The following is a 26798-nucleotide window of genomic DNA, read 5'->3' as shown; positions in this document are numbered from 1 at the left end:
CACAGATCTCTGCATAGTTACTGAAGGTAAAATTTCTGTAATGTGTAGCTTCTGACTTAGATTGGTCTTTGTATTAACACAGTGCAGATAAACGGATCAGCTAATTTACCATTTTCTATCAAGTATTTTGAGGCAGTTCTGTCAATTCAGAAATAAAAAAAATTGTTCCAAGTGTAGCATTAGGAGTATTCACACAGAAAAACACCAGGCTTTGCGTGGAGTATTAGCAAAATATAACCATGTTTCTCTGTGGGAACTTTTCATATGATAGCCCTTCCTAGGGAAAATATATAAAAGTTGACCTATTTTTTTCCACAAGACATGTTTTTCTCAAAGGAATAATACTGAACACAGCTGTGGAAATATTAGATATTCAACAACACTATCAAACAAGACAAAAATCTTCTAAGTGATTATGTAATGATATTTTTACAGGATGAAAACTGTGAAAAAAGGATTAAAATTGACTTCATTTTTTTCATAGCAATTTCTCTAAAATCCTGAAGGTTGGTTGTGCCATGACATTACATCCTCCAGCCTCAGGCTTTCCATTCCTTAAAAGCCCTCTGAGCTAGAGGTTGACTGCCCTTGTGAATCTCTCCCTCATGGTTCAGATCCCCATTTCAATGCATATTCTTTGCTTACATACATACACACATGTACATACGGCTTGTTTTCTTCTAATGGAAGGCAGTTGTGAACTTGTTCAATAAAACCCAACCAAATACCAGTCTCCCAGAGAGAACTCTTTTTCCAGTTTTTACCAAGTTTGACTCTCATAATGGAGAATTCTGGAAGATATATTCTTTTTCAATTAGACCAATTACATTTTGGATATAAATCAAACATTAAAACCTACTACACTTTCTTGCATGTTTCCATTGCTAATCTGTATGTACAGTTGCATGAATTATTTTGAGTCTGTCACGTACTCATTTCTTTTGTGTTGTACTTGTTTTGTACTGGAAAATGCAAAATTATTATTCTCTTTCTTTTTGGATGACACATGGATTCAAACAGATCTGGGTTTTATACAATATATATTTACTTTGAAGATTATTTGGATAGACTCTAGTAATGCCATGAATGAAAGCAACATTGACTAACACTATTTTAGCTGAATTAAATCTCACTCCAATCTTCTGAGCAAAGAAATAGGATATGTGCACCTTTCACCTTAACATCTCATGCAGAAATTGTAATAAAACCAACAAAACAATGGTATACTTCTATTGAAATCATATGTAGAGAAGTTACCTCAGTGATTGGTTTTGTGGTTTTTTTTTATTTTTTTATTCTTTAATTTTTAATATTGGTAAGTAAGCTTACTTTCCAAAGTCAAAGTTATTTAGTACTGCTGCCAGCAAACCAATGGAAATCACAATTCTGTGTAATATAAGCATTCATGAAAAAAATCACAGCCTTGGCTTAACAAATTGTTCTACGAAAAGGCCTCATTTTCCACACCACAAGTTTATACATGCAAGTACAATATACGGTTTTCTTTCAACTTACATAAGTATTTCCACCAAGTGGTAAAAGTAAGTTCTATCATCAGTGAGTTCCTATCTATGATAAAAAGCAGTGTAAAACCATCCAGGCAACCAACCATCTTTACTAAAGCATTCCTGCATTTTCAACAAAATACCTTTAAAATTAGTACACTGAGCTGTATGTCAGACAATTCCAATTTCTCTGCTAGTTTCTGTCTGGTCTTTCAGCTTAGCTGTCAAGTTTTTTGTGTCTTGGGTTTTCATCTGCCTTCTTGCCAACTCTGCTCTAACACCTATGCCTCATTTTCAGCTGGGATGGGATTGTTTTCTTCAGAGTGCTTGGTATGATGCTGCCTACTGCCCTGTCCCGTCTGTACAATGGTAAGCAAGACTGAGCTTGCACAGAGGTGCAACCACCTCACACTGCATATTTAGTAGACCACCTACAGTATATTAAACACTGCAAGGTTTCTCCCATTTACACTTAGTTTCTATATTTGTGCCTTTTCTTCTTAAACTTACTTGTGGTTTTCCTCTACAGTTGAAAAAGGAAAAGAAGGAAACATATGCTAAAATTCAGCAAAACACTGCATGACATATATATGAGCAAATAAAAGCAATGTGAATTCTGTTCTTTATGTGCCAATGTAGAAAAAAAACCCTACAAATTGCTTAATAGTTATGATTTCATAATTACATGATAAAATAATATTAAAACCATAAGAGCTGTAGTTAACTACAATTAAAGAGCAGTCCTTCAAAAGTTTCCCAAAGCATTTAGTGTCAGACCCAGCCCTGCAGAACAGCTCTACTGCTACCGTGCCAATGAGACGCAAGTGAGACACTCCTACAGAATTCTCAGGAGCAAAGCATGCATCTGAGAACAGAGGCGAGATGAAGTAATATAGCAGGGCAGTAACTTCTTTAGTGAGATAATAGCCTTATTTTATTAAGAATGTTTCTGAAAGTCCTCAACTATTCCACAGTAACAAAATGCGTATTTCAAAACCTGCAATCAAACAGACTTTGGACACCTTCCTAGAAATGCTACTTTTTCCAGCTACAAAACAGTATATGCTGGAAGTACATGCAATCTATTTACAGACTAATGTACTTCATTAAACCTGACGTGCAAACTGTGGACAGTGACTGTAAGTGTCACACACATTGCTTTTGCTTTTAATAGTTTCTGTCATAAACTGACCCAGTCGCCTTCTTTTAGATCCTTGAATTTCCAGTGCAATTTAAATTGCTTTTGTTGATAAGCAAAGCTAGATACAAGCACAGTACCATACCAAATTATCTGAGCAGGCTGACTAACAGACTCGGAACACTTCACGTTGTACTGGAATACAAAGAACGAGGTGGGCACAGCTCTCTTTTTCCCCTCAAAGCATCTGACACTCAATGGAAGTTGATCACAGATGTTTTAAACGCTGTCTTACATTCTGAACAACATGAACCTTTCAAAAGGTTCTAAGAAAACTTTATCATTTAGGCTTCTATATAAAACAGAGAAAAAAGGAAAAACAGGATGCCTTTACTTTGCAGGCCACCAGTCTTTTGCTTTTGTTTTTGCTTTTATTTTATTGTTAAACTTTCACGGTGTAAACACTTGGTATTCTATGAGGGAATGTAGCATTCAGAAACAGAATATTTTCCCTATTATCTGAGTGATTCAGTAGTTTGGCATTAGTTGCCATCATTTTAACTACTGTTTGATTTTCCATGAAACACTGTCTGTGCTCCCAATGCCTATAAGAAAGATCAGCATTCGTATTCCATAAAACTGTCATACAATGCTATCAAAACTCAAGTTTTTGCACAAAACTCCAAAGCAATACGAATAACTGACATGTACTGGAACCAGAACTATTTCAAGACCTTTCTTCATCAAGCAAATTATTTCCCAGGTAGAGCAGATTCCCCATCCAGTTCTGAATTATTTACAGGATCAAGGAGATGAGAATCAAGGTGGGAAGAAGGCAGCCTGGGACTACTTCAGCAGTATTCCCACATGGAGATGTTTGTACCGATCTGCAGCCTAAGGTAGAACCAACTTAACTTACTCATCTAAGGCAACACAAACCGCAAGGGTGAAGGACTAGATCTGTCTCTTTGGGTTACGGTTTCACCTCTCTAGTCAGTCATGATTGCCAGATCACTGAATGCATAAAACATTAAAAATACAAGGCAAACCCTTAGCAGATGCTGCTGACAGTCAATGATAAATCTGACAATCACATGGGTGCGTGTAGAATTGGATCCCAGCTCTTTTAACACCACAAGCTGTGACATATTTCTCCATGTAGATGGTATATCTATATATAATATGTTAATAAAGGCCAGACTGCAAAATGAAACAGTTGTTGCTGTTTCCAAGTTGGCTGTCAAAAATATGCAAAAAAGTACATACTAACAAATAAAAGCTAATGCACTGCAGTAAATAGCAATGATCCCTAAATACGTACCGACACGTAATTACTGGAGAATCAAGACAAACAAAAAAGCTGAAGAGTACAGTTTCTCTGCTTTCAGATAGCTTGAATGCCGTAGCTCAAGTTGAGAAAAGCCAAGAAATGGTTAAAATCAAAATGTGCGACTGCTCTCAACATGGGCTGGTTCTGAGCATGAAAGGAATAAGTCATGTTATTAAAATGTGATGGGCAGTCTCCAAGACAGATTTTTGCAGTTGATGTTAGATTCATCACTTTATGTAAACCACATTTATAAACAGAGCTAGTAAATGAAAAAGTATTTATTTTGCCTTACAAAAACAAATATATACAAGATCAACCTAAAAAAAAAAAAGACTGCAGCGTAAGCATAATCCACATATGGCAGCATATGCTTGAAGCTCAGACACACTAAGCAATAAAAATATATTTCCTTTTGATAAAGAAATCAAGGTAACGTTTTAAGAACAGAATTCTAATTTCCTATCAGTTCCTTCACTGTTGGAAGTAGAAATCACTGTAAACACCTGAACAGTTCCACTTTCAATCAACTTTCATTTATTAAACATCCAGTATAGAAGAGAACATACATACTGTTGCTCAGAGTCCTTTCTATTTAAGAGCATCTTTTGTCAATTAAACCCGAATGTCCTGGACTACACGACTGCCACACATCTTGTTGAACCAACTTAAAACCCAAATCTGCTATTCATAAAAGAGCAGAAAACAGTAGGATCAATTTTGCTTTCCATAGTATCTGCAAATGTATCACCGCAAATCAACTGCTTTATAACAGATCCGAGATAGCAGCAGTTGATCCTAAGCTCAGTAGACTGCAGCTAAATTGTTTGTATGTCTGCTCCACATCCTACAGAAGAACACTGCAGTCTTACCCTATAAAGTGAGACGAGCAGAACATCAAGTACCTAGCATCCAACCTCTCAGTTGCACACGCCAGCTTTCATTCAAGACTCTACAACTGCCCTGCTGTGCTGGCTCATGAAATGCCATTGGGTCCAAACCTTCAAGTAAATTGGAAACAGGGATCCCAGAGAGGAATTCTGCAAGAGTAGTTAGTTTTCGTAAATTGGAAATATGCTGTGTTTAATAGACACATAAATTAGACTGAAACCACTGGCCTATTTTAATGTTCAGTACTGCTATCAACAGCCAACATTTAAATACCAGAATTTTGTACTCCTGTGACCTGGAAGGGTTATTTTTGAGCATTTTGTTTTAGAATGCAACCATACGCATAATAAAATTACTAAGCTTGTATTTGCCATACTAAACAGTTTCATTACAAGAACATAAGCATGTCAATGAGATCAATAGTTACGGCTATCAAATTGATATCTATTGTAAGACAGGATGGTGACATTTCTTCCAGATACTGCTCCACTTGCCAGAAAATTAAAAAACAAATACATATATATATATATATTTAAAAGCATCAAAACCGAGCTGTCGCCAAGCACAGGAACATGCAGGGTTTCAGCAAAGCTAGGAACAACCAAAACAGTTGATTCAGCATTTTTCTGCTGAAAGACGTGAAAAAGAAGAAACCATTGCATTCATATCACAGCCCTCAGAGCACCCTCTCTTCTGTTAAAGAGCCAAGAAAACTTTAGAGGTTTAAAGAACAAATTTGTATTAAATTGCTAAAGTGCATCCAAACCAATGTCTTCAAATCACAAGAGTATTTGGTTAGGAAGCTTTGGTTTCTAAATGCAGGCAGGAGTGCAGATACATGCAATTTGAGATTTCAATAGACTTAAAGATCATCTCTCAGATTTTTATGTGGGAATGTGATTGCTCTTTAAACTGTAATTTCATTCTTTGGGAACAGCAATTGGGAGAAAGTTTATCATCACTCATCTATTCTGCTGGAACTGAAAAACAATGCAGGAAGTAACACAACTCTTATCTTGTTTGACACGATCTCACCCATGGTTTAAGTGTTGGTGTAATATCTATTTCTTCCTGAAGAAACTAACTGTAGACCAATTAACCAGTATGGGACTTAAACTGCCATTTTGCAAACGCTAACACATTACACTTAGATTATAATAAAAATCCAAGCTGTGTTTCTTAGCACAGAAGGAAGTCAACTAAAGAACCAGTTGAAGTCAGATGTGCACAGAGTGCGTGGAACCGGACGGATGCTATGGACTGGACATGCAAAGACACCAACTACAGAAGTCGTGCTGTGGCAGCCTTGGTCACGCAGTTCTGAAGCACACGTAAGAAGGCAGCCTACTGAGGGCAAACGAGGAACAGCTCCTTTTCTAAGCACTGTGATGTGCACGGCAGCACAAACAACATGACTCAGTGCAAACTCTCGGAGACTTTGTTTAAAGCAGCTCACAGCTCCAATCCTAGCCACAGAGCACAGCAAATACTGCCTCTGTTTTACAGATCTGCTTAATTTCTCATATTCAGTAGAGCTAGCTACATTGACTAAAACAACCTGATCTGCTTTGTGCATGCTTGAAACCATCTCACCTAGACAGATACGTTGTACTGAAAGCATGAGCAGTACTGATATCTAACTGCACAACAAAGTACCAACGTGGTACCTTCAGAAGGGCTTTGGCAACACATTTATCACTACAGGCTACTGGCTCACCCTGCCACTGCTTAAAACTTTATACTTTTAATAGTGCCACACTTATAGAAGAACAACAGCAAATGTAATCAAAAATAAGTGTGATTCCATAGCAGGAATGACCTGAAATGGACCTCACTGTACTTCCAGTGGCCTGATGTCAACTATTATTAAACTACAGGTTTTACAAAGTCGTCCACTAGACGTCTAGAGTTAAGCCAGAAGTTTTGGCTCTCATACAAGCAGTGATGAAAAACATATGAGTGGTAACAAGTCGTCTTAATATCATTCTTCAGTACTAAGATGGGCTAATCTGAAGCAGCAGTTTACTCGGGTGTCACCCAGGGTGCCAGGAGGATCAAGAAGTTTGCAAGTGGAATTTTTCTTTATACCTGCTTTGCACTTCACTGCACTCAGTCTAACTTCCTTTCCCTCTTTTTTTTGTAAATGAAATAACTGGACAAAAAGATCTCAGGTGGATTATCAGAGTGCTTCTGGAAGAACTATCAGACTTGCAAGGTATGTCCAGTTTGAATACCTACTATATTTGTATAGCAATAAGGAATTCAGCAACAGAATACTAGCCACTATGCAGATTAACATCAATTAATTTAGAATAAATACCACTTCTTTATGGAACATATGAAAACCTACTTTGCAGCTGAAATAATTCTGTGATTACTACATCTGAGCTGCAAAGCAAATAAAAGATACAGTGAACTATTTAACTATTAAGGACTTCTAACTTCTTAACAACTGCTAACAAGCATTTTTCTCCAGTTATTACAATTCTATTTTATAACAGTTCTAACGTTTACAACTTACTATTAACTATCTGAATTTAGGTATTCGAGGAGGGCTGCTGTTAAGTAAAAAAATCAGAAAAGTAATTGAAATGACATTTTAAAGCCATAAGCTTCTCCGAATGAAAATAACTGTAAGAACTCTTAGATAATGTTTAATAACATGGGTGAAGCAGCGTTTTCTATGAAAAGTAAATACTCACCAAACACTGCTTCTATTATAAACAAGCTGTTAATTATTGAATTACACAGTTTCAAGACTGGACTGTTTCTCAAGAAAATAATTTTTCAGTAATCCCACTGGCAAAATATTGCCTCCTGTTTTTCTACAGCAAATTGCTCAGCAGGGAGTAGACAAAGAGTTAAACAGAAACTCATTTATTTGTGGAATGGGACAATGACTAATAGAACCAGAACTATTTTTAAATAGAGCTTTCAAAACAGCAGCGGTCTTGCCTTTCTTTGGACAAAGTCTGTGCACAGTGCAATGATGCGTGTTATTAATGAACACGGGGATTTTTCTCTGACTCTGTCAAGACCACCAGCGTGCCACTTCAACATTTCCTTTTCAGAAACAGTGCCATAGGAAATGTGCCTTCCTACACTGCTAACTGGGTTTTGTAAACACTCTTCTTACAGTTTCACGACGTTAAAACCTTACCTATTAACCACTGCAGGTTGTAAGGGGTAAGGCAGCAGAGGCAACACATTGCAGCAGTGCCAAGGAGCACAGCCATCTCCTACTAACAGCCTTATTCTGTCCCCACGAGAAGCTTTTCCTCCCATTACTCACGTTTATAATTCTCATGTCACAGAACTGTTGCATGCTTATGTGGGAATTTCCCAGGCAGTCTGTAAGTGGCTTTAATCCCATCCCATACTATGACATCACCTGTGTTTAATTTGGTATAAATGTTATCCTAAATTAACAATAGAAAAAGTTTATAGCTTCCATGTGCTACTTGGCAATCTGTGTTTTAATCACCAGATTACTGAGGATAAGTATGTCACAGCAATTTAGGACTGTTAAATAAAGTCTTACAGCATCTCCACATTCCCCACATGTAAAATGTACCGTCTGCGTTCCTTTACCTCACTGTGAGGTGGCTGATGTTCCAGTGAGAAGGTGCTATTCAGAAAGAAACCGAAGCAAAAGCAGGACTGCTATAAAAATATGTAAAGAAGCAGTTGAGCCCACCCTGAATTCACTGCATTCTTTCTTGAACTCATCTACAATTCCCCCGCTGATAAAAATGAGAATGAAGAAGGGCAGACTTTGTCTAAACAGCAGTGAGTGTTCAATAAAACACCCGAGCCCATCTAGCAGCTGGCACATGTCAAAAACGTTTAGCTCTCTCTTCTTCCCTGTCTCCCTGTTAACATTCCTTCCCCCTAACCCGGCTGTTCCCACCCATTTCTTTGTGCTGACTTTGACACCTGGACCGATTCCGTTTCTTCATCTGGAAAGAGTGTGTTGGATTTTACTTTTTAAATGACATGAGTTTTCTGCTGGTTTAGTGAGTTCAGTCAGCACAGTGAGCAGCCTGAGTGAAAGATCTGGTAAGAGAAAACAGCATTTGCCTGAAAGCAGAACGAGCCTGAAGTGGCAGCAATACACCATTGGAAAGCTGTATTCATGAGCTGTGTTTTCTGGAAGAAATTAAATACTTCATAAGTTTATTATGGTAAAATAATCTTTAAGAGTTAAAGAAAGATTATTACAAATGTGAATTTTGGGCTTCAGCTTTATTCATTCCCTTACTCTTTAAGTATGCAGAAAGTTTGTGCTAGTGCTCTGCAGTGTCTGAACATTCCTGCACAGACCTATAACAGCTACTTACTGGGAAACTCAAGAGCACAGCCAAGAAAAAAAAAAAAAGGAAAAAATCACTTAAAACCTCCATAAAATCCCATGTAGTTCTTCAGCCAGTACCACCCTGCAGTCAAACTTGGTTGCTGCTGCTAGCTGCTAAGTCAGAAAGCAGTAAGAATCTCCTAATGACAACATGGGAAGATCACATCAGGCAAAGGCCTTTCCTCTTTGCTTAAAAAAATGGATCACATCTCAGGCTTTGTTTTGCAAAGAGACTTGTCTTCAAGACATTTAGCTCACAGGACTAATATATTTTGCCAGTGGCATAATACAACATTACTTTTGTACAAGTGTTTGTGAGCAACAGCTATTTTTCAAGAGCTGAATAGGGCCATTGCTCCAGTCACAATCCTCAACCTTTTCATAGCTTGAAGTCTGAAGTCATGTTTTTTAGTATCTGAGAGGAAAAACACAACCTGTTTGCTATAGGTACAAGCACGGAAATTGATTTAAGTGGTTTCACCAGCCAACTTCGTAACACCAGATCCAGAGCAGCATGTCACAACAGGCATGAAAGATTATTATTTGACTACAATAAATTTATATATACAGTGCCCATCAGAATTAGAAGCTAAAGAAGACTTAGAAAGCAGGTGTCCCAAGGTACAATGAACACTTGGAAGCTTGGCATCCTACACACAGACTGCACTGCACTGAGCACAGCACAGAGGTCGCTCACTCAGCACCTAAGCAGCCGGAGGGAGACCAGGCAACCGCCTGTCTTAGGGAACCCAGCCATTAAGGCACGCAGCCAAGAACAACTCAGAAGTCTGAAGGACCTCAATCTCCTCATCTCATCATTTTGTATAACAAAAGTAAGGAACTTCTGACTGCTTTGCTGCAGCAGAAGACTAATAGGAGCAGAGAACCCAAAGGTGTACACCAAACGAGAACGCAGTTCTCTCCAAACAAAAAATTGCAGGTTCCATATCTTGATCTCCACACCATTTCCATTCAGAGACCCTTTCAAGAGAACAAATTGCTCAGGATTGCAAGTATAACTATTGAATTATTTCTAAGTGCATTGAAACAGAACAGAAAAAAAGAAAATATGGGAAATATATATATGTGAACCTTCTTTTAAGAGACAGTTAAATGAGTAAAACATACAATACTCAGATGAGCTCTTAACTAGGTTACAATAAATATTAAGATACAATGTATGTTGTGCTTGTTTTCAGATATATTAGAGAAGAAGAGGTCACTTTCTTCTTTTTGAGGAGAGTGGATTTTGTGTAATCTACATATTGGTAGCCTTTATCATTTTAAATACCCTGAAACATACACAGCTACATGAGCATCGTGCATGCAGTACACAGCGTTTCAATGTTGCTAAGAACTATGTACAAGAAACGTCAAAATCATCCTGCATGTAAACACAAAACTGACAAAATCCTAGAACTCTGAATGAGTCAACTCAAACCACTGCACAAATCAGCACACTGCTTTTGCTGTGATTGAGGGCTAAAGAAAAGCACCTACAAAAAGATATACGTCAGCTATAAACAGCTCAGTAACTAGGTGTATGTAATCAGGTGATTCAACAACAACTGCCATCCATTTAGTGCTTCCCTAAAAGAATATATGATAGTTTAAACAGAAACATCTTTATGACAGGATATGCATAATAGAAGTTGCAGCTGCTCCTCTTGGTTTGCAGTGTCCAGTAAAATCCAGGCCTCTTCCTGAATTGTGCTTTGATTTTTTTTAAAACAAATGGCATAAAAAAAACCAAAACACTTTATGTACTGTTTGTGATAAATCCCCAAAACGCATCCAGAAGAGAAGTTTAGAGAAGCAATTAATTCCTCAGTTTCTATTTACTAACATTTGACCAATCCCCATATGAGACTGAAAACATGCAGGCATGCACAGCTGATGAACTATTTCAAGGTGACAAAACTAATTTCTTCCATAAATACTACTCTAAAATCGTCAATTAAGAGCAGCAGCTAATATCTCCCAACAAGAGATTGGCCTTTTTGATCATACGTTCCACCGACCCATCAGAGCTCCCGTGGTCCGAAGAGATCACTTCCCTCTCTTCTGGCACCTGCTGTGCTCATAGGGTTTCTTAGATGCTCCAGAGGAATTTCAAACCTGTATCCTACGTATGGAAACAGGTTCCTGTTTGCTAACAAAACTTAAAAGTATTTTCTGTAACCTCAAGGTGAGAACATCCCGTACAAAGACAGGTTCTGAAGTCATGACAACCAAATTCCCATGTACCACTTGTATGGAGGGTAAAGAAATCATGGAAAAGGAGAGTATGAGACTCAAATTCCAACCCATATCATTAGGATTTGCAGTAGAAAAACAGAATTTAGACTGCATCGGTTTCAGCCTTGGTACATTTTTGCAGAAGTAGAGAGAAGCCAATAGCTCCTGGTAGATGACCGACTTCCCTGTAGCACTGGATGTTCTGGTTGTAAAACCTCAGTTACTTGCTTGTAGAATCTAAATGATGTCTATGATCATTGTATTTTCTCTGAAAGTTGCGAAACATTCTGAGGCAGTTCTTACTACCTCTATTTCACAGGTTATCTGGGTCAATGAAATCATTCTTAGAATAAAAATACAGCATGCAGAAAACACTCAAAGGCTTTGAACTGTGGACCGCCATCATCAGTAACACAATGTTATGTAGTTAAGGACTGCACAACTCAGACTCCTGGTTTTCTCAGCCAGTACAGCTAAAAGAAATCTGGTAAAAATCCATCTCAAGAGAAGCAGAAAGAAACTGAATGAGCAGCTGGAATAGCAAAACATTTTTCCATGTTTTTGTAAAGATAAATCTTTTGAAATCCTCAGTAGGCTGTGCATTCCTCAAGAACATCAGACAAAAAGTAATTATAGATATCTGACATGGAGCTTTCTGCTTTGGAGGTGCCCTAAATGATCCAACAAGTATTTAACCAGAAGTGTCAAGACTGTAGAATAAATGGTGTTTAAGGAGTATCCCGATGAAAGCATTCTGTTTGCTTAATAAATATCTCCCAATTTTCTAGAAACAAGCAATGCACACATGTCCTTATACTTAATTAAAAGTATTTTTCATTAAGAATTAATACAACAACCCCAATTTCAAACTCTAGTAAGATTTGCTACAAAAACTACACTTTTAAAAGCCTTAATTTCAGAGCCTAAAGTAAATGATGAAACTATTTTTGAAACTGAACTGAGAGAGCTTTGATGGGACATTAAAGTCTGATGAATTCCACTTAAATTTAATATTATTTTCTTTTCATTTTCTTATTATACTAATGATTTCAATATTTTCATGCTTCTGAGAGCATTTAAAATATTTAGCCTTTACATAGTAATGTTCAAAACAGACAACAGATTTTTCTGGACAACCAATTGTAGCAGGAAGTGAAGACAACAGTACAATACTTTTGTTTGCTGTTTCACGTTCACTGACTCTTGTATCTGGGATTTTCCATTTTCCTTTTCTATTTAAGGTCACCCATCCTGATTAAGACAACATGAAAGAATACACACTCCTCCTCTTCTTGGCATTGTGCTCTGCTAAACCTCTCATTGGTCCTTCATATTTTACACTAAAGAATATGATGCTCCAAGATATGGAAGAAGAAGATGAAGATGATGACGATGACAACTCTCTGTTTCCAACCACTGAACCAATTATCCCTCTAATCCCTTTTGATCTATTCCCAACGTGCCCCTTCGGATGCCAGTGCTATGTGAGAGTTGTCCACTGTTCTGATCTAGGTAAGAGTTGTGCTGTTCATTTAATTCTCCTTTGCAAGACTGTTTTTAAAGGATGAATTCTCCAGCTCCGTAATTTGCACACCTTCACATATTGAGGCTGTTTGTTCTGGATAAGGAAAGGCTCCAGGGAGACCTGAGAGCAGCCTCTAAAGGGACTGTAAGAAGGAAGGGGACAAACACTCCAGGAGGGTGTGTTGCAACAGGATGAGGGAAATGGTTTCTAATTCAAGGAGGGGAGATTTAGATTGGACATAAGGAAAAAGTGTTGTTGTTGTTATTATTATTATTATTATTATTATTATTATTATTATTATTATTATTAACAGTGAGGCACGGGCACAGATTGCACAAAAAATGAGGTGGTGCCTCATCCAAGGTGAGGCTGGAGGGGCACTGAGCACCTGATGGAGCTGCAGATGCCTGAGCTCATTGCAGGGAGTTGGACTAGATGGCCTTTAGGTGTCCCTTCCAACCTAATGATTCCATGATTCTTTGTTACTATACAGCTTACATTTATTTTTTCCAATCAGGATTGAAGAAAAAAAAAAAAAATTAAAAAATTGATTAAATTATATATAAGAAGACAAGCAGAAAAAATTCCCCCATCTTTGGTTTGTACTCAATAAATTACCCTTGTGCCAAAAAAAGGCTTTGGCTAAAGAGCTGCTCCATTCACAGCTACAAACAAAGGAACAGTTCAAACATCAAGACATGATAGCAAAGGGAAAAGCAGCTATAAGTCAACCATAACTAAGTTATAATGCAAATATGCAAGTGGGATACCAATTATTTGCTTAGCTTAACTCCAGTTACAACTGAATGTCACTGCTAACAAGATTTTAAACTAAGGCCAATCTGCCACTGTTAATGTTACAGATACATATTCATCCCTAATGATCACAATTCCTAAGTATGAATTCATTATTAATTGCTCCAGTTGGAATTAGTCTCACTGAAATTTTCTGATGATTTAGGGTAGCCAAAGGACCAGGATTCCAAACTTAAATCCAGGCTCTTCCCATCTTAGAAACACTGAATCCAAATTCTGTGTTTTTGTGTTCTTGTGTTTGCTTGTTTCTGAATCTGCCATTATTAAGCAATACAAACAAGCATGTTGCTATCCCTTCGCTGGTCCCTCCTGCTGAGTCAGGACCTTGGATGGCATGAACTGGAGCAGCTTTGTAATCAAACAGGACTGGGGAATTTATGTAAGTGATAACTGAGTATTGGAAGCTGAAACATCGTATCTTGGCGGGTTACATCAAGAACACACTGCTCAGCCCTGACATTAACGCATGGCAACGCGAGCAACTGGGCTGCTCCAGCAGATACCGAGGGCAGATGCAGAACAACAGACAGCAGTGGAGCAGGTATCTCACCAAGCCACAGGAACAACTTCGCTCCTAAATACAAAACAGGCATTGCTTGTCTGAGAACAAACTGCTCCAGCAGCATGTAATGAGCACCCCTTGGAAGCTTTCCATCAACATGGGAATAAATTATCCCACTCATTTTGACATCCATCCTTACATAATCAGTTCCAACCACCATCAAAGTGTTCTCCTCTATCTTGTGCTTTAGCGCCGATTTTTCTTTCCTGCTTAGCAGTTTATTTCTTTGGATGTGCATAATGCAATGTTTCTGTTTCTCTCACATCCTGAAATAGGTTTGACATCAATACCTCGCAACATTCCACCAGATACCCGCATGATTGACCTTCAGAACAACAAAATAAGAGAGGTCAAGGAAAACGACCTCCAAGGACTCGCATCGCTTTACGTAAGCTTGTTCTTTTCTAATTTTGAAATCCTATTTAGCAATCTTAAATATCTTTATACTTTTAAAATATAAATGGTATTTCTCTTCTCCAACAGCATCCAGAAAAATGCAGTCCAATGTCTGCATGCTGGCTGCACAGGCATAGTAAGAAGTGAATTTCTTTGAGTTGTAAAAGTTAAAAGTCCAGAAAACATACCATGTATGTATCACCAAAAAGATCCTCAAGACTTATTCAATTCTAGGCACGTACAAGAACACTTCCTACATTTTAAAGGCTGCTCAGCTGTAAAAGAGTAGAAAGAACTCACTCTCAGAAAGCACAGATTGCATTTTCCCATGAGACAGTATCTCCAAAAGCAAACAACGCACAGCCAATACAGAGAGCACTGAGCTTACATACCCAATTTTCCTGAACAGAACATAAAGCAGTACTGAATTAGCAAAAAAAGCTTTGTGCTTTTCAATGCATTCTTCACATGCTCAAGTTATGCATAGAGATAGACTTTAAAATGAGTAGCAGGAGCAACTGATAAGTCAAGAAAGTTAAGGTATGCAATATAGAGACCAAAATAGGCTCAAAGACCCATAAAGATGGGTTAAATCTGTTCTGGAGTACAATCTCCACCAGATGTCACTCTAGATCCAGTACCAAGGAACACTGACAGTTACAAAATTTTCACTGTAAAAATGAAAAATCTGCCCCACAAATCATAACATGAAGATCCATTGAATTTGGCACATTAGAAAGACATGAAGTACACATTAAAGTAACATCAAATGAATCCTTTTTAGTGATATTTGGTTTTGAGCAAGAATAGAAAATGTGCTGAGTGTGTTCACCCATGAGCTTTCTAATTGCTAGGAAACCAGAAGTGCGAATCATATTGATGCACTGTTTGGAACAATAAGTTTCCAGTTCCCCTTAAGAGTATGAAGTCTGGATACAGAATGGTTGTACACTTATAAGTGGGGTTTATAAAAGCTCTAACAGAAACAAAACTTCCAGTGACAGAGAAAAGCACTGGAATACATCAGGAATCTCCACCTTATGCACTCGAGTCACCACTTAATTATGTGGTAACTAAAAACTCTGAGCTGCTTTGATTTTTTTCAACTGTTACTTTGTGATTATGTGGCAGGAATGAAAGCAACTTTTAGTTAAAGCAAAGTTTATTTTGTACTAAATGTCTGAGCATTGGTCTCCTTAGCAAAGCCACAGATGGCAACACGGATTAGGAAGGAAGCATTTCCTGTTTATTTCCTTGAGCTATTCCCATTTTAGCTGGAAAAAAGATTAATTCTGCTTTGCTCCAGTTTTTTTCACAACTCCAGGGAGAAGACAAATTCCCAACAGCACAAAGAAGTGAAAAAAGAAAAACCCAAACAAAACAATTAGCCAAACAACTCCCTGCCTCCCCTCAAGAAAAAAACTGAACAAGATCCACTCTTGTAGAAATAGAAGCGTAGAGAGGTGATCCGACATGCAAAATGATGATCAGATACCTTGCCGCTTGTTGGCTGTGTTATCTCACTACAAGTTCTATGCTGGAGTTTGGTATTTTAGAGAACTGAAACATTTCGTTGTTTAACTATACCTCAGATTTAAGACTTCATCATCATAACACACCGCTATAAGTTTTCTGTGTTGCTCTTCCCACGTGTCATAGGCACTTGCTTTGAACAACAACAAGATAACCAAGATCCATCCAAAAGCCTTTCAGCCTACCAAGAAGTTGCGACGACTGTATTTATCTCATAACCAGCTAACTGAGATCCCAACAAACCTACCAAAAACTTTAGCAGAGCTCAGAATTCATGCTAATAAGGTTAAGAAAATCCCCAAAGATGCATTTAAAGGAATGAAGTCTCTACACGTTCTGGGTAAGTCTGAGCAGAAAGATAAAGTCTTCACTGAGAAATTAATATATTGCATACAACTTTCATTCAAACATTTCCTCAGCGTGGAAATTCATCTTAAAGAGATATTCATGATCATCATCATTTAAATTCTATTAGAGGTTGCTACAAAGGTAAAGTTCCTGGTAACCTTGCAAGCCCAGTTAGACAGCCTTTATTCGTTGATAGGTTTGCACCACCAGCCTGGGAACAGGTAATCAAAGTTACAAACAAATAGATTTCTAAAATATTAACATTCATTAATAAAATGAAATCAGTTAGCTATAACCTAGTTTAACATACATAAAATTCCTATGCCATAAGTATTTTCTCTTCCCTTCTTGACAGAAATGAGTGCAAATCCTCTCAACAATGATGGAATAGAGCCAGGTGCTTTTGAAGGAGTAAATATCTACCACATAAGAATTGCAGAAGCTAAATTAACTTCAATTCCTAAAGGTAAATTTTGTTTTACCTTATCTACTTTGCTTTTGCCAGCATAATCTGAAATGCAACGTTCTCACATCGATATGATTATTACAAATTTCATACATTGAGATACATGCCTCCTATCTTTCTCACTTTTCTTGTTCTCAGTGTACAGAAATACCCAGTGGTGCATCCCTAAGGCAGCCACACATAGGAACAGACAGGGCACAGCCAGGTCTCCTCTTCCATCCCCTTGCTCCAATAGGCATTCCCTTCCTGCCACTGCCATCCAGAGACATTTGTCAGGGAAAGCAATGGGAAACAATGAAATGGCAGCAGCCACTTCAGGGCTTTCACCAGTTCTTAAGACAAGGTATTTCAAGGATCAGAAACTACCTGCGTGCTTATGGTAGCACTATCCCAGCACACAAGACATTTTTCTTGTATCATCATAATGCCATCTCTGTCACTCACCAGAACAAAATATATATGTAAAATGATTCAGATTTTCTCTTTGTTATGGAGAAATATCCTGTAAGAAAATACAGCATGAGTTCCAATTCCTGGGCTCAGGGAAACAGGAATTCATACTAAGACATTCTTCACATATGGCAACTAAGTTTGTCTCCAGATCCCTCTTTCTGCACAAAATTAAAGACACCCATAACTTACAAACCACACTTAATATCTGAAGTGGACACGTGAGTAATCTTCTCTCAATACTAACTTGGACAGAAACAGCACTCTGTGGAACAGTGAACTGGAATATAAACTAAAAAAACAACACCTATCCAAACATGTCAGTAACGACAGAATGTAAAGCACAGCCTTGCAGTTTCCTGTCTCAGCTGGGGCTACAACAAGGAACAGTAGGAGCAGGGCTCTGGGAGGCAATACTAAGAACAGAGAGATGTGGTTTGTCTGGCTTGGTGTCAGGGAGCAAACTAGACAAATGCTAGCAAAACCAAAGGTGAGATCACTAACTGGATGCTGTATAGAAGGTTTTTGTCTTCTGGCCTATTCACAAAGCACAGAACAGGCAGCACTGAACTGGGGCTATTTGGTTTCACATGAGGAAATCACTCTGAGTACCAGCATGGAAAAGAAGATATCTGATAACCCATTACTCAGAGAATTCCGAAAGCTTTCCTCACAGACCATTTGCTAAGAGCTACAACAGCACCAATTTAAACCACAGAACATTGACAAGTATTGCTGTTTTGTTTTTTGAAAATGTTACACACCTGTATCTAACGCTCCTCGTTTGACACAACCTCATCCAAGACCCTAACCCTAACCCAGTCCCACACGAAGAAAAGAAGATATTAGGAATATAATAACTACTCCAACAATTACCTGTTAAATCATTTGTTCAATTTTTCTCACACCGAGCATTTGTTTTTCACCAGATTTACCCTCCAGTCTACTGGAGCTTCACTTAGATGACAACAAGATCACAGCAGTCGAACTTGAAGACTTTAACCGGTATAAAGATCTTCAAAGGTAAAATTTGCAAGCAGAAAGCTTTCACCTGACAAGAGGTCAGTCCTGACAGGACCTCTTACTCAATACTTCCTTTATGAATATGACAATAGAGAACTCAAATTTGTAAATGCTTTAGAGTAAGAACTGCTGTAAATAAGACCAAACTTAACATATAAAGTATATATATTATATACATTTAAAATATTGGCCTTGTTATTGTTATGTCTTACCTAGAATCCTCATTAGTAGTCAAGAATAACATCTGATTACAGAAGTATGAACTTCTTTCTCTAAAGCTTAGTTAAGTAGCCTGAAAATTTGGCTGAGCACTGCTGGATTTTGTATGGAGTAACAGAAATTACTACCAAAGAAGAACTACTGAATGGCTTTCAAATACCTACTTCAGTTTCTGAACAAATTAATGTAGAAAGGAGAAAAAGGAAACTACAGGATGAATGGAAGGAGCAAACAGGCCTAAGCTGCTACCTTCTGAATCCCCTTTCAAGCAACACAAGATCAAGTTCTGCATAAAAACCAAATTAAGACCTAAATAAGGAAAATGTGGAAGTAGGAAAGATAGTAATACTGCTAATTTTAAAAACATGATGGTAAGCTACAAACATGACTGTTTCTTTACACGATTTTCTGTCCTTTGGCTCTTTATCAGAACACTTTTTATTAATGAATGAGGGTTCTTTTTGTAGCTACACAACTCAATAAAAAGGCATGGTTTATTTCACAAGCAGATTTGTTGGCGCTTATCTTTCACTCTTGGACTAAAGAAGAACAAGTGCAACTAAAACTAGACAACAGCTCACGTCTAATCAACTGTTGTCCTTTAAACAGAGATTAAATTACAAAAAAATACTTACTAGGTCAATGGGAGTTTCTTTCTGTCAAAGGTGAGACTTGATCATTCGTCCCCAGTTGCTTTTCCTATGAATACTCCTGTGAATTTCAGTCTTTAAAACAAAAAAACATGCCCTTGAATGCTGTTGTGAATCTCAATCTTCAATTAACTGTTCCTTGTACTGTTTCTAGGCTTGGTCTTGGGAACAATAAAATCAAAGACGTGGAAAATGGAAGTTTTGCCAACATACCAAGTATACGAGAAATCCATCTTGAAAAGAATAAGCTCAAGAAAGTTCCTCCTGGATTACCTGATCTGAAATACCTGCAGGTCATATACTAAACTTAATAGAAGTCTTTGGGAGTTACAGTTTGTTTGATACAATGCTGTATAGATTAGGACAATTAAAAAGCTAATTGTCACTGAGATATTTTGGCATGACTCATATGACAAAAATGAATTCAACTCAAAAGGAAGAATAAGCAGTAAAAAAGGAAAACACACTGCACACAGAAAAGATATTTGCAAAAAGTTTGTTACAGTTTCCATGCTAGGCAGATGGAATTTCTCCTTTCTACACTGAAAAAAAAATCTTATCTCCAAATAACACTCTCTATAAGACTGAAATGACTACATTTTAAGATACATATTTTTTTAATTTTGGTATTTGTATTTTGAACTAGAAAAATACTGCATTAAGATGTACTCAAAACCCTGCCATTCCTGAAATCTGGAATGGCAATTAAAAACATATGTAAGATGTCAGACGTTTTGGGATGCAGACCAGAGCACAGCTTAGAGAAGCCATGAAGAAATGCACTGATGACAGAACATGAGCTGTTTAGTAAAATCTTTTACCTATGAATATCACTTCCTTCTACTTCTCATTTCAATTCAAGTAAAAGGAATGTTTTTGATTCATGTTTGTGTATGTAAATATAGATATATAACATTGGTTTGTAATTTAAATGTAGTTTAACAGAAAAAAGAATTCTTTAGTCCACGTACAATATTTTCTTCAATTCAAAATTCTACTAGCACAATTTTCTTACTAAATTAAGCTACATTAGCATTAGGCAGCTAATTGTGCAACCATTCCAACAAGTCTCTCCCATTACCAACTTTTCTAGAGAGTATTTCTGAAATGCATGAAATCAGTAAGAACGAACATCATAGGGGAATACAGTACTACAGCACTGCAATCATTACTGAAAGAGAACATAGGGTTGCATTTTAAGAGAATATTCCATAAGAACAGAGTCAAGATCTGACAACACACTGATAAAATACTGTATGTTTCTTATTTCTTAGCTTTTGTGGGATGGGAGAGATTGTGATAGGTGGGAAGAATTTCCTAAGCGCTTAAAACAAGCATTCAATTCCTAATATTGCTAACAGCCTGCATCCAGCTGATCTTACCACATACCTCAACCACCTCTTTGCTAATGGAAGTGTTTTCCCACTTACACGCTGAGCTATCACACTTCACTGTTTTTTTCCTGCTGCAGGTGGTCTTCCTCCATTCGAACCACATTGCAAAACTGGGAGTGAACGACTTCTGTCCAACAGGAAGGAGAAAGAAGAAAGCGTTATACAGCGGCATAAGCCTCTTCAACAACCCTGTGAAGTACTGGGAGGTGCAGCCTTCAACCTTCCGCTGCATCTTAGCCAGGAACAGCGTGCAGCTTGGAAATTTCCTCAAGTGATGCCAAAGTCGGGGGTTACAAAAGCAACCCGTCCAAACCTTTCTACGCTACTTGAAATTTCCCGAAAATGCCAATTTTACAACATTTAACCAGTTTATGAAGTAATTACTATTTCAGACCAAATTAATTAGAAATGATATTGCAGCAGGCGCCATTGCCTTATTTGACAACGTTCAAGCCACATTTGAATAATTTAAGCAGCAATATTTATATCTCATTGAAGGACTCTTGGAATTGAAACTGGAAACTGCGCTTGGTGTTTCCTGTAATAGGTGTTGAATTCTTTAATCACATATTTTGCCATATAATTTTTCAAAATAAATTCTAACACCAAAGTAGGAGTCACTTATTCCACAGTAAGGACCTTTCCTTTGCTAAATAGTATCGTTAAAAAAGATGCAAAAACCTACCAGACATTGACAAATTCTTGTGCTGTTTCTGGTAACCAGTGAACAGGCAAATATGCAAGAAGGTGGCACAGCATTAGCACTGTGAGGTCTTTCATCTCTAAACTAGAATATATTTTAGTTTGGGAGATAAAAAATGGTTTTCACATCAAGAATTAGCACATAAGAACACTTAAAAGTTTGTGGTATTTATTCTTGCAACTTGAACGAGGAAATGTCCAATGTTTTCTATCAATATACTTTGATGCACTCCCGATGATAAAAGGATGATTCAAGGTTTATCATATGCTTTAAGCTTAATAGAATTGTTTACTAAACTCTGTAGGCCAGCACAATCATCTTCTCTTACCTATAATAGTTGTAATCATATTTTTCATATAATTTTTTTCCTTTATATTCTGACATCACACGGGTTAAGAATCCCTCATTAATTTTAGTAAGTATCCTAAAATTGCAGAACGCAAGCAGATAGCTGGAACTCAACAACCCTGACTTCTTACACAGGTCAGCACAACAGAATTCTCAATCCTGACAGTACTGTATAGAATGGATATTTTATATATCTATTTAGTGTATATTTGCTATTGGGATTCAAAATAAATTAAATAAATTTAAGTAACACTTGCCTTTCTATACTTTATTATGATATGCCACATCAAAACATTCAGAGATTACATCCAAGCACCTTTCTCACTCATCTGCATTTATCTTACATTTTCCGTATTCTTCCTTTTTCAAAAACTACATAGTCTGCAAATATTAATTTTGTGACGTGATTGTATTAAAAGATTCAACAATGCACTTGAAGCAGCTATGGGAAATGACACAGAAAATAGCAGAAGAAAATACGGCATAGAAAAGAAGCAATTCCAAACTCCCTGCTTTTCCTTCCTTCCCTAGGCACACTAGCCAATAAACCTCAAATCTAACATCAGTATTTTTCCATCAGCTTCATATTTTTGTATTGATATTCTGCTAGTATTACTACGCTGTTGCAGAATTATGTCTTCAAATCAACGTCCACCATTAGCTATGATTCAAATGCCTAATTACTGCAATCTTTCACACTTCCTTCACCCAGCACACCTGAAACTCGTGAGGACCACAGCCTGTATTGGAGGGGGAGGGAGAGCAGGTCAGGTGAAGCTCTTCCTGAACAGACAGCTTTTGTTTTACAGAATTTCTATTTGCCCTTCCAGAGACAATAACAAACAAACACCCAAAATAAAACTAAGCCTCCAAATCACTGAACTCGTAATTCCTGGTTTTGAAGAGGTTTCTAAGGAGCAACTTTCCTAGTAAATACCATGAGTAAAGCAGTGATTGGTATTGAAAATAGTGGTTAATGAATATATAGATTTTCTTCAGGAGTTGGTCTAGTTTACAGTATAGATTTTTTTAGCTAGGGTTGTCACATCATGAATGCAAAGAGCTCGAATTTCTAAACACAGACCTGTGTGAGAAGACAAACCTACGTATGCATGGAGAAAAAGGTAATACTACAGCAGTTTTTTCCCCACTAGGGAATTAGTTACAAGATTCAGAAGAAACACAGAACTGTTATTGCACGCTTCATATAGGACACGTACACCAGCCTTTATTGCAGCTCTGCATTCCCAGTGAAGACATTCTGAGCCTGTCCATACATTGCACTTAAAAATAACTCCAGCATTAACAAACTAGACAAGAGAAACAGCTAAATCTGTGAAGAACCTGTATGAGATTGATATGGAGCAGAAAGAAAATTGAAAAGAGCAATGGCAGAAATAAGAAACTGAGAATGAAATGGCATAGAAACAAAGAATAACACAGCAAACCCATCAGTCACTTATCCTATAGTAAATAACTGTCACACAGAACATATAAATTCCTTCCCAAGGAGTACTTCCTGTTCATGGTAACAGTCCAAGAGCACATTCATACACTTTGGGAAGTAATAATATTCTGCTAATGACAGGCTCATGAATGAATAGCTCATCGTCCCATATCAGAGAGACAGAGCACTGTCAGTAACAACTGACTGCTCAAGAAGAAAGCAAAGATTCTAAATAAATGCTTATTCTTATCTTGCAACAGCTAGAAAATCTGAAGTTGTTCATGTTCCATTCTCAATAAGCCTTAATAACAGCACTTTGTATAACATTCCTGAACATGAAAAATGCCTGAAAGTCAGTAAGTTAGTATACAAAGAAACAAAGCTCCTCTAGCTTTTGTTCAAACCACATTTAAAGAAAACTGCCATTGGGTTTTTTAGGTCTCCTTTGGCAATGTGTTTTGGCTAAGGCTAGTTGACTGATCTTAACACAGACTCCAGAACACATCTCTTGGACCTGGACTTCACCTGAAACTTTTCTTGAGTCATGGGTTCAGCAGAGTAGTCCCAGTCCCTAGAAAGCAGTAACTCCTGCAGTATATAAACCTAGCAATTCCTTACAGATACTCTCCTACAAGGTTTCACTAAATTTTAGTTCACTAAAATAAATTTTAGGTCCATTAAAGTCAATAAAAATGGGGAAAGTTTGTAAAAATGTCCCAAAATCATAGAAGGCAGAAGACTGTATACCTTTGATCACATATTTCCAAAGCTTTAAAATCCTGCTTGTTTTCCTGCTCTTTCCTCTTCCCCCCACACAGTCAGCATCCATGGATACACCTAACATTCACAGAAGAAACTGTTCCACTATTTCAGTGCACTAATTCTACCCTCACATTTATTACCTGATCTCTGAAGGACTTACCAATTGCTTACCTTTTCATCACCTTCAAGGCAAATTCACTTAGTTTTAAAAGGCAAGCAACTTTACCTGCCACGTAGCTTACATTAGCAATTCTGGATTAAAGCACTTAAGTTTCAAATGGCTTGTTGTACTTGTCTCCCGTAAGACTTGTTTTCAGAGAAAAGGCAATAATTTCTTATGCCATCTCATACCAGTTGTGAGGATGTCTGTCACCTATGAGAAATACTTACATTCAGTGGCCCTCCTCTTTTCTTCACCTTTTAGCTAGCATTTGTGGGCAATAACAACTTACATGGGCATGCTTTTATTTAAAACCAACTGAATGTCAATACAAAAATGCACCTTACACAGTTTCAGCAATCACCTGATCAGAATGATAGCCAGCTACTGCTCACACACTGATGTTGAAAGGCCACAGTACAATGCATTTGAGTATCAGCAGACAGAAAACTGCCAAGAAATCAACCCTACCTCTACATTCTCCACAGATGCTATGGAAAAGGGAAAAAGGGAAAAAGGGAAGAAGAGAGATTTGCTGTAAACTCTCCTAAGATTCTTCTTTTAATACATATCCCTGCTACGAATATCTACTTTCCTCTAATTAAATATATATATATGTATACATGTATATTCCAACTAGGCCTTCCAAATTCTAATGCATTTCACTCTTTTGAACACCTACCAGGTCCTTACAAGACTGTTAACAGATTTCACCAGAGGGTGGCAGCCTACTGTTACCAAATGAAGGGAAAGTAGCTCTAAAGATAAACTTACTAAGATTGATCTGGGATCTGGACAGGCTGGAAAGCTGGGCTGGAGCCAATGGGATGAGTTTCAACAAGGCCAAATGCCGGGTCCTGCACTTCGGCCACAACAACCCCAGGCGACGCTACAGGCTTGGGGCGGTGTGGCTGGAGGACTGCGTAGAGGAAATGGACCTGGGGGTATTGATTGATGCTCGGCTGAACATGAGCCGACAGTGTGCCCAGGTGGCCAAGAAGGCCAATGGCATCCTGGCTTGCATCAGAAACAGCGCTGCAAGCAGGAGCAGAGAGGTGATTTTTCCCCTGTATTCAGCACTCGTGAGGCCGCACCTCGAGTACTGTGTCCAGTTTTGGGCCCCTCACTGCACAAAAGATATTGAGGCCCTGGAACGTGTTCAAAGGAGGGCAACAAAGCTGGTGAGGGGTCTGGAACACAGGCCATATGAGGAGAGGCTGAAGGAGCTGGGAATGTTCAGCCTGGAGAAGAGGAGGCTCAGGGGAGACCTTATTGCTCTCTATAACTTCCTGAAGGGAGGTTGTAGTGAGCTGGGGGTCGGCCTCTTCTCTCGTGTCATTAGTGATAGGACCAGGGGGAATGGTTTCAAGCTACGGCAGGGGAGATTCAGGCTGGACATGAGGAAGTATTACTTTTCAGAAAGGGTGGTCAGGCACTGCAATGGATGCCCAGGGAGGTGGTGGAGTCACCGAGCCTGGGGGTGTTCAAGGAAAGGCTGGATGTTGTGTTGAGGGACATGGTTTAGTGGGAGCTATTGGGAATAGGTGAACGGTTGGACTGGATGAGCTTTTAGGCCTTTTCCAACCTTGGTGATTCTATGATTCTATGATACTGCACGATAACACAGCAGTGAGCCTCACAGATAATGATTTAGCTGAATAGTCTATTTAAGTACCAAAGTACTGTTTGACTACATTTGAAGACCAAATTCTGTGCCCTGCTCTATCAGTAACATGTCCAATAATGAAATGTATTCATCTCCACATACATTCCTCCTGCCTCTTTCCCCAGTATTTCACACCACAGTGATACTAAGAATGAAACAAATTAAAAATTAACAGAAAAAAAAAAAAAAACAAACAAGAAATTTATTAAGACACCAAAATTGTAAAGAGTACAAGATATCATCAAACCATGATTCTAATTTGCACCATTAGCTGTGGGAAGTGCATGCTGTGTAAATCCCAACTTTCATGTAACAAAACATGACCTCCTCGACATTCAGGTTTGAAAGCTAAACAAAAACACAAGCAAAATCTACTAATTTTGAAGCTCCAAATGACAGCTCAGTAGTGAACCCCAGGGGTCAGTGCTGAGTCTAATCTTATTCAACATTTTCACCAGTGATCAGGATGATGGGGCAGAGTGTATCCTTAGCAATTCACTGATGACACAAAACTGGGAGGAGTGGCTGGTAGACCTAAGGGCTGTGCTGCCATCCAGAGGGATGTGGACTGGCTGAGAAAGAAGGAGCTAATAGAAACCTGAATAAGAAACCTTTCCCTGAAGAGGGAGAATTGCAAAGCTCTGCACTGGGGGAGAAATAACACGAGGCACACATAAATGCTGGGCCAGCTAGAAAGTAGCTTTGCAGAAAAGAAAGCAAGTCGAATGTGAGCCAGCAGTGTGCCCTTGCAGCAAAACAGCCTAACAGAATCCTTGGCTGCAGTGGCAGAACAAGGACAATTCCTTCATTCCAGTGTTGCTGCCTCTGACTACATGAACAAGGAAGCTACAGAAGCCTGGATTCCTATGAACTTAAG

The 26798-nt window shown here is 38.1% G+C and overlaps 2 protein-coding genes across 3 annotated transcripts in view; one reads left to right on the top strand and one right to left on the bottom strand.

The window, feature by feature from the left end:
• Window positions 1-26798, bottom strand: part of LOC122184844 (centromere protein P) — a 119168-nt gene that overhangs the window by 43422 nt on the left and 48948 nt on the right. The gene's annotated exons all lie outside the window — the stretch shown is intronic.
• ASPN (asporin) lies at window positions 6784-22136 on the top strand. The gene is made up of 8 exons (XM_042880090.1): window positions 6784-7076; window positions 12695-12965; window positions 14632-14744; window positions 16412-16625; window positions 16989-17099; window positions 18479-18572; window positions 19596-19734; window positions 20913-22136. The coding sequence occupies exons 2-8, from the start codon at window positions 12719-12721 to the stop codon at window positions 21108-21110; spliced, it is 1116 nt and encodes a 371-aa protein (XP_042736024.1). The 5' UTR covers window positions 6784-7076; window positions 12695-12718; the 3' UTR covers window positions 21111-22136.

Source organism: Lagopus leucura, unplaced genomic scaffold (genome assembly GCF_019238085.1).
Source record: "Lagopus leucura isolate 7727_CA_CO unplaced genomic scaffold, USGS_WTPT01 Super-Scaffold_100026, whole genome shotgun sequence".
Classification (NCBI taxonomy): Eukaryota; Metazoa; Chordata; class Aves; order Galliformes; family Phasianidae; genus Lagopus; species Lagopus leucura.
This window is presented reverse-complemented; position numbering and strand designations above follow the sequence as displayed.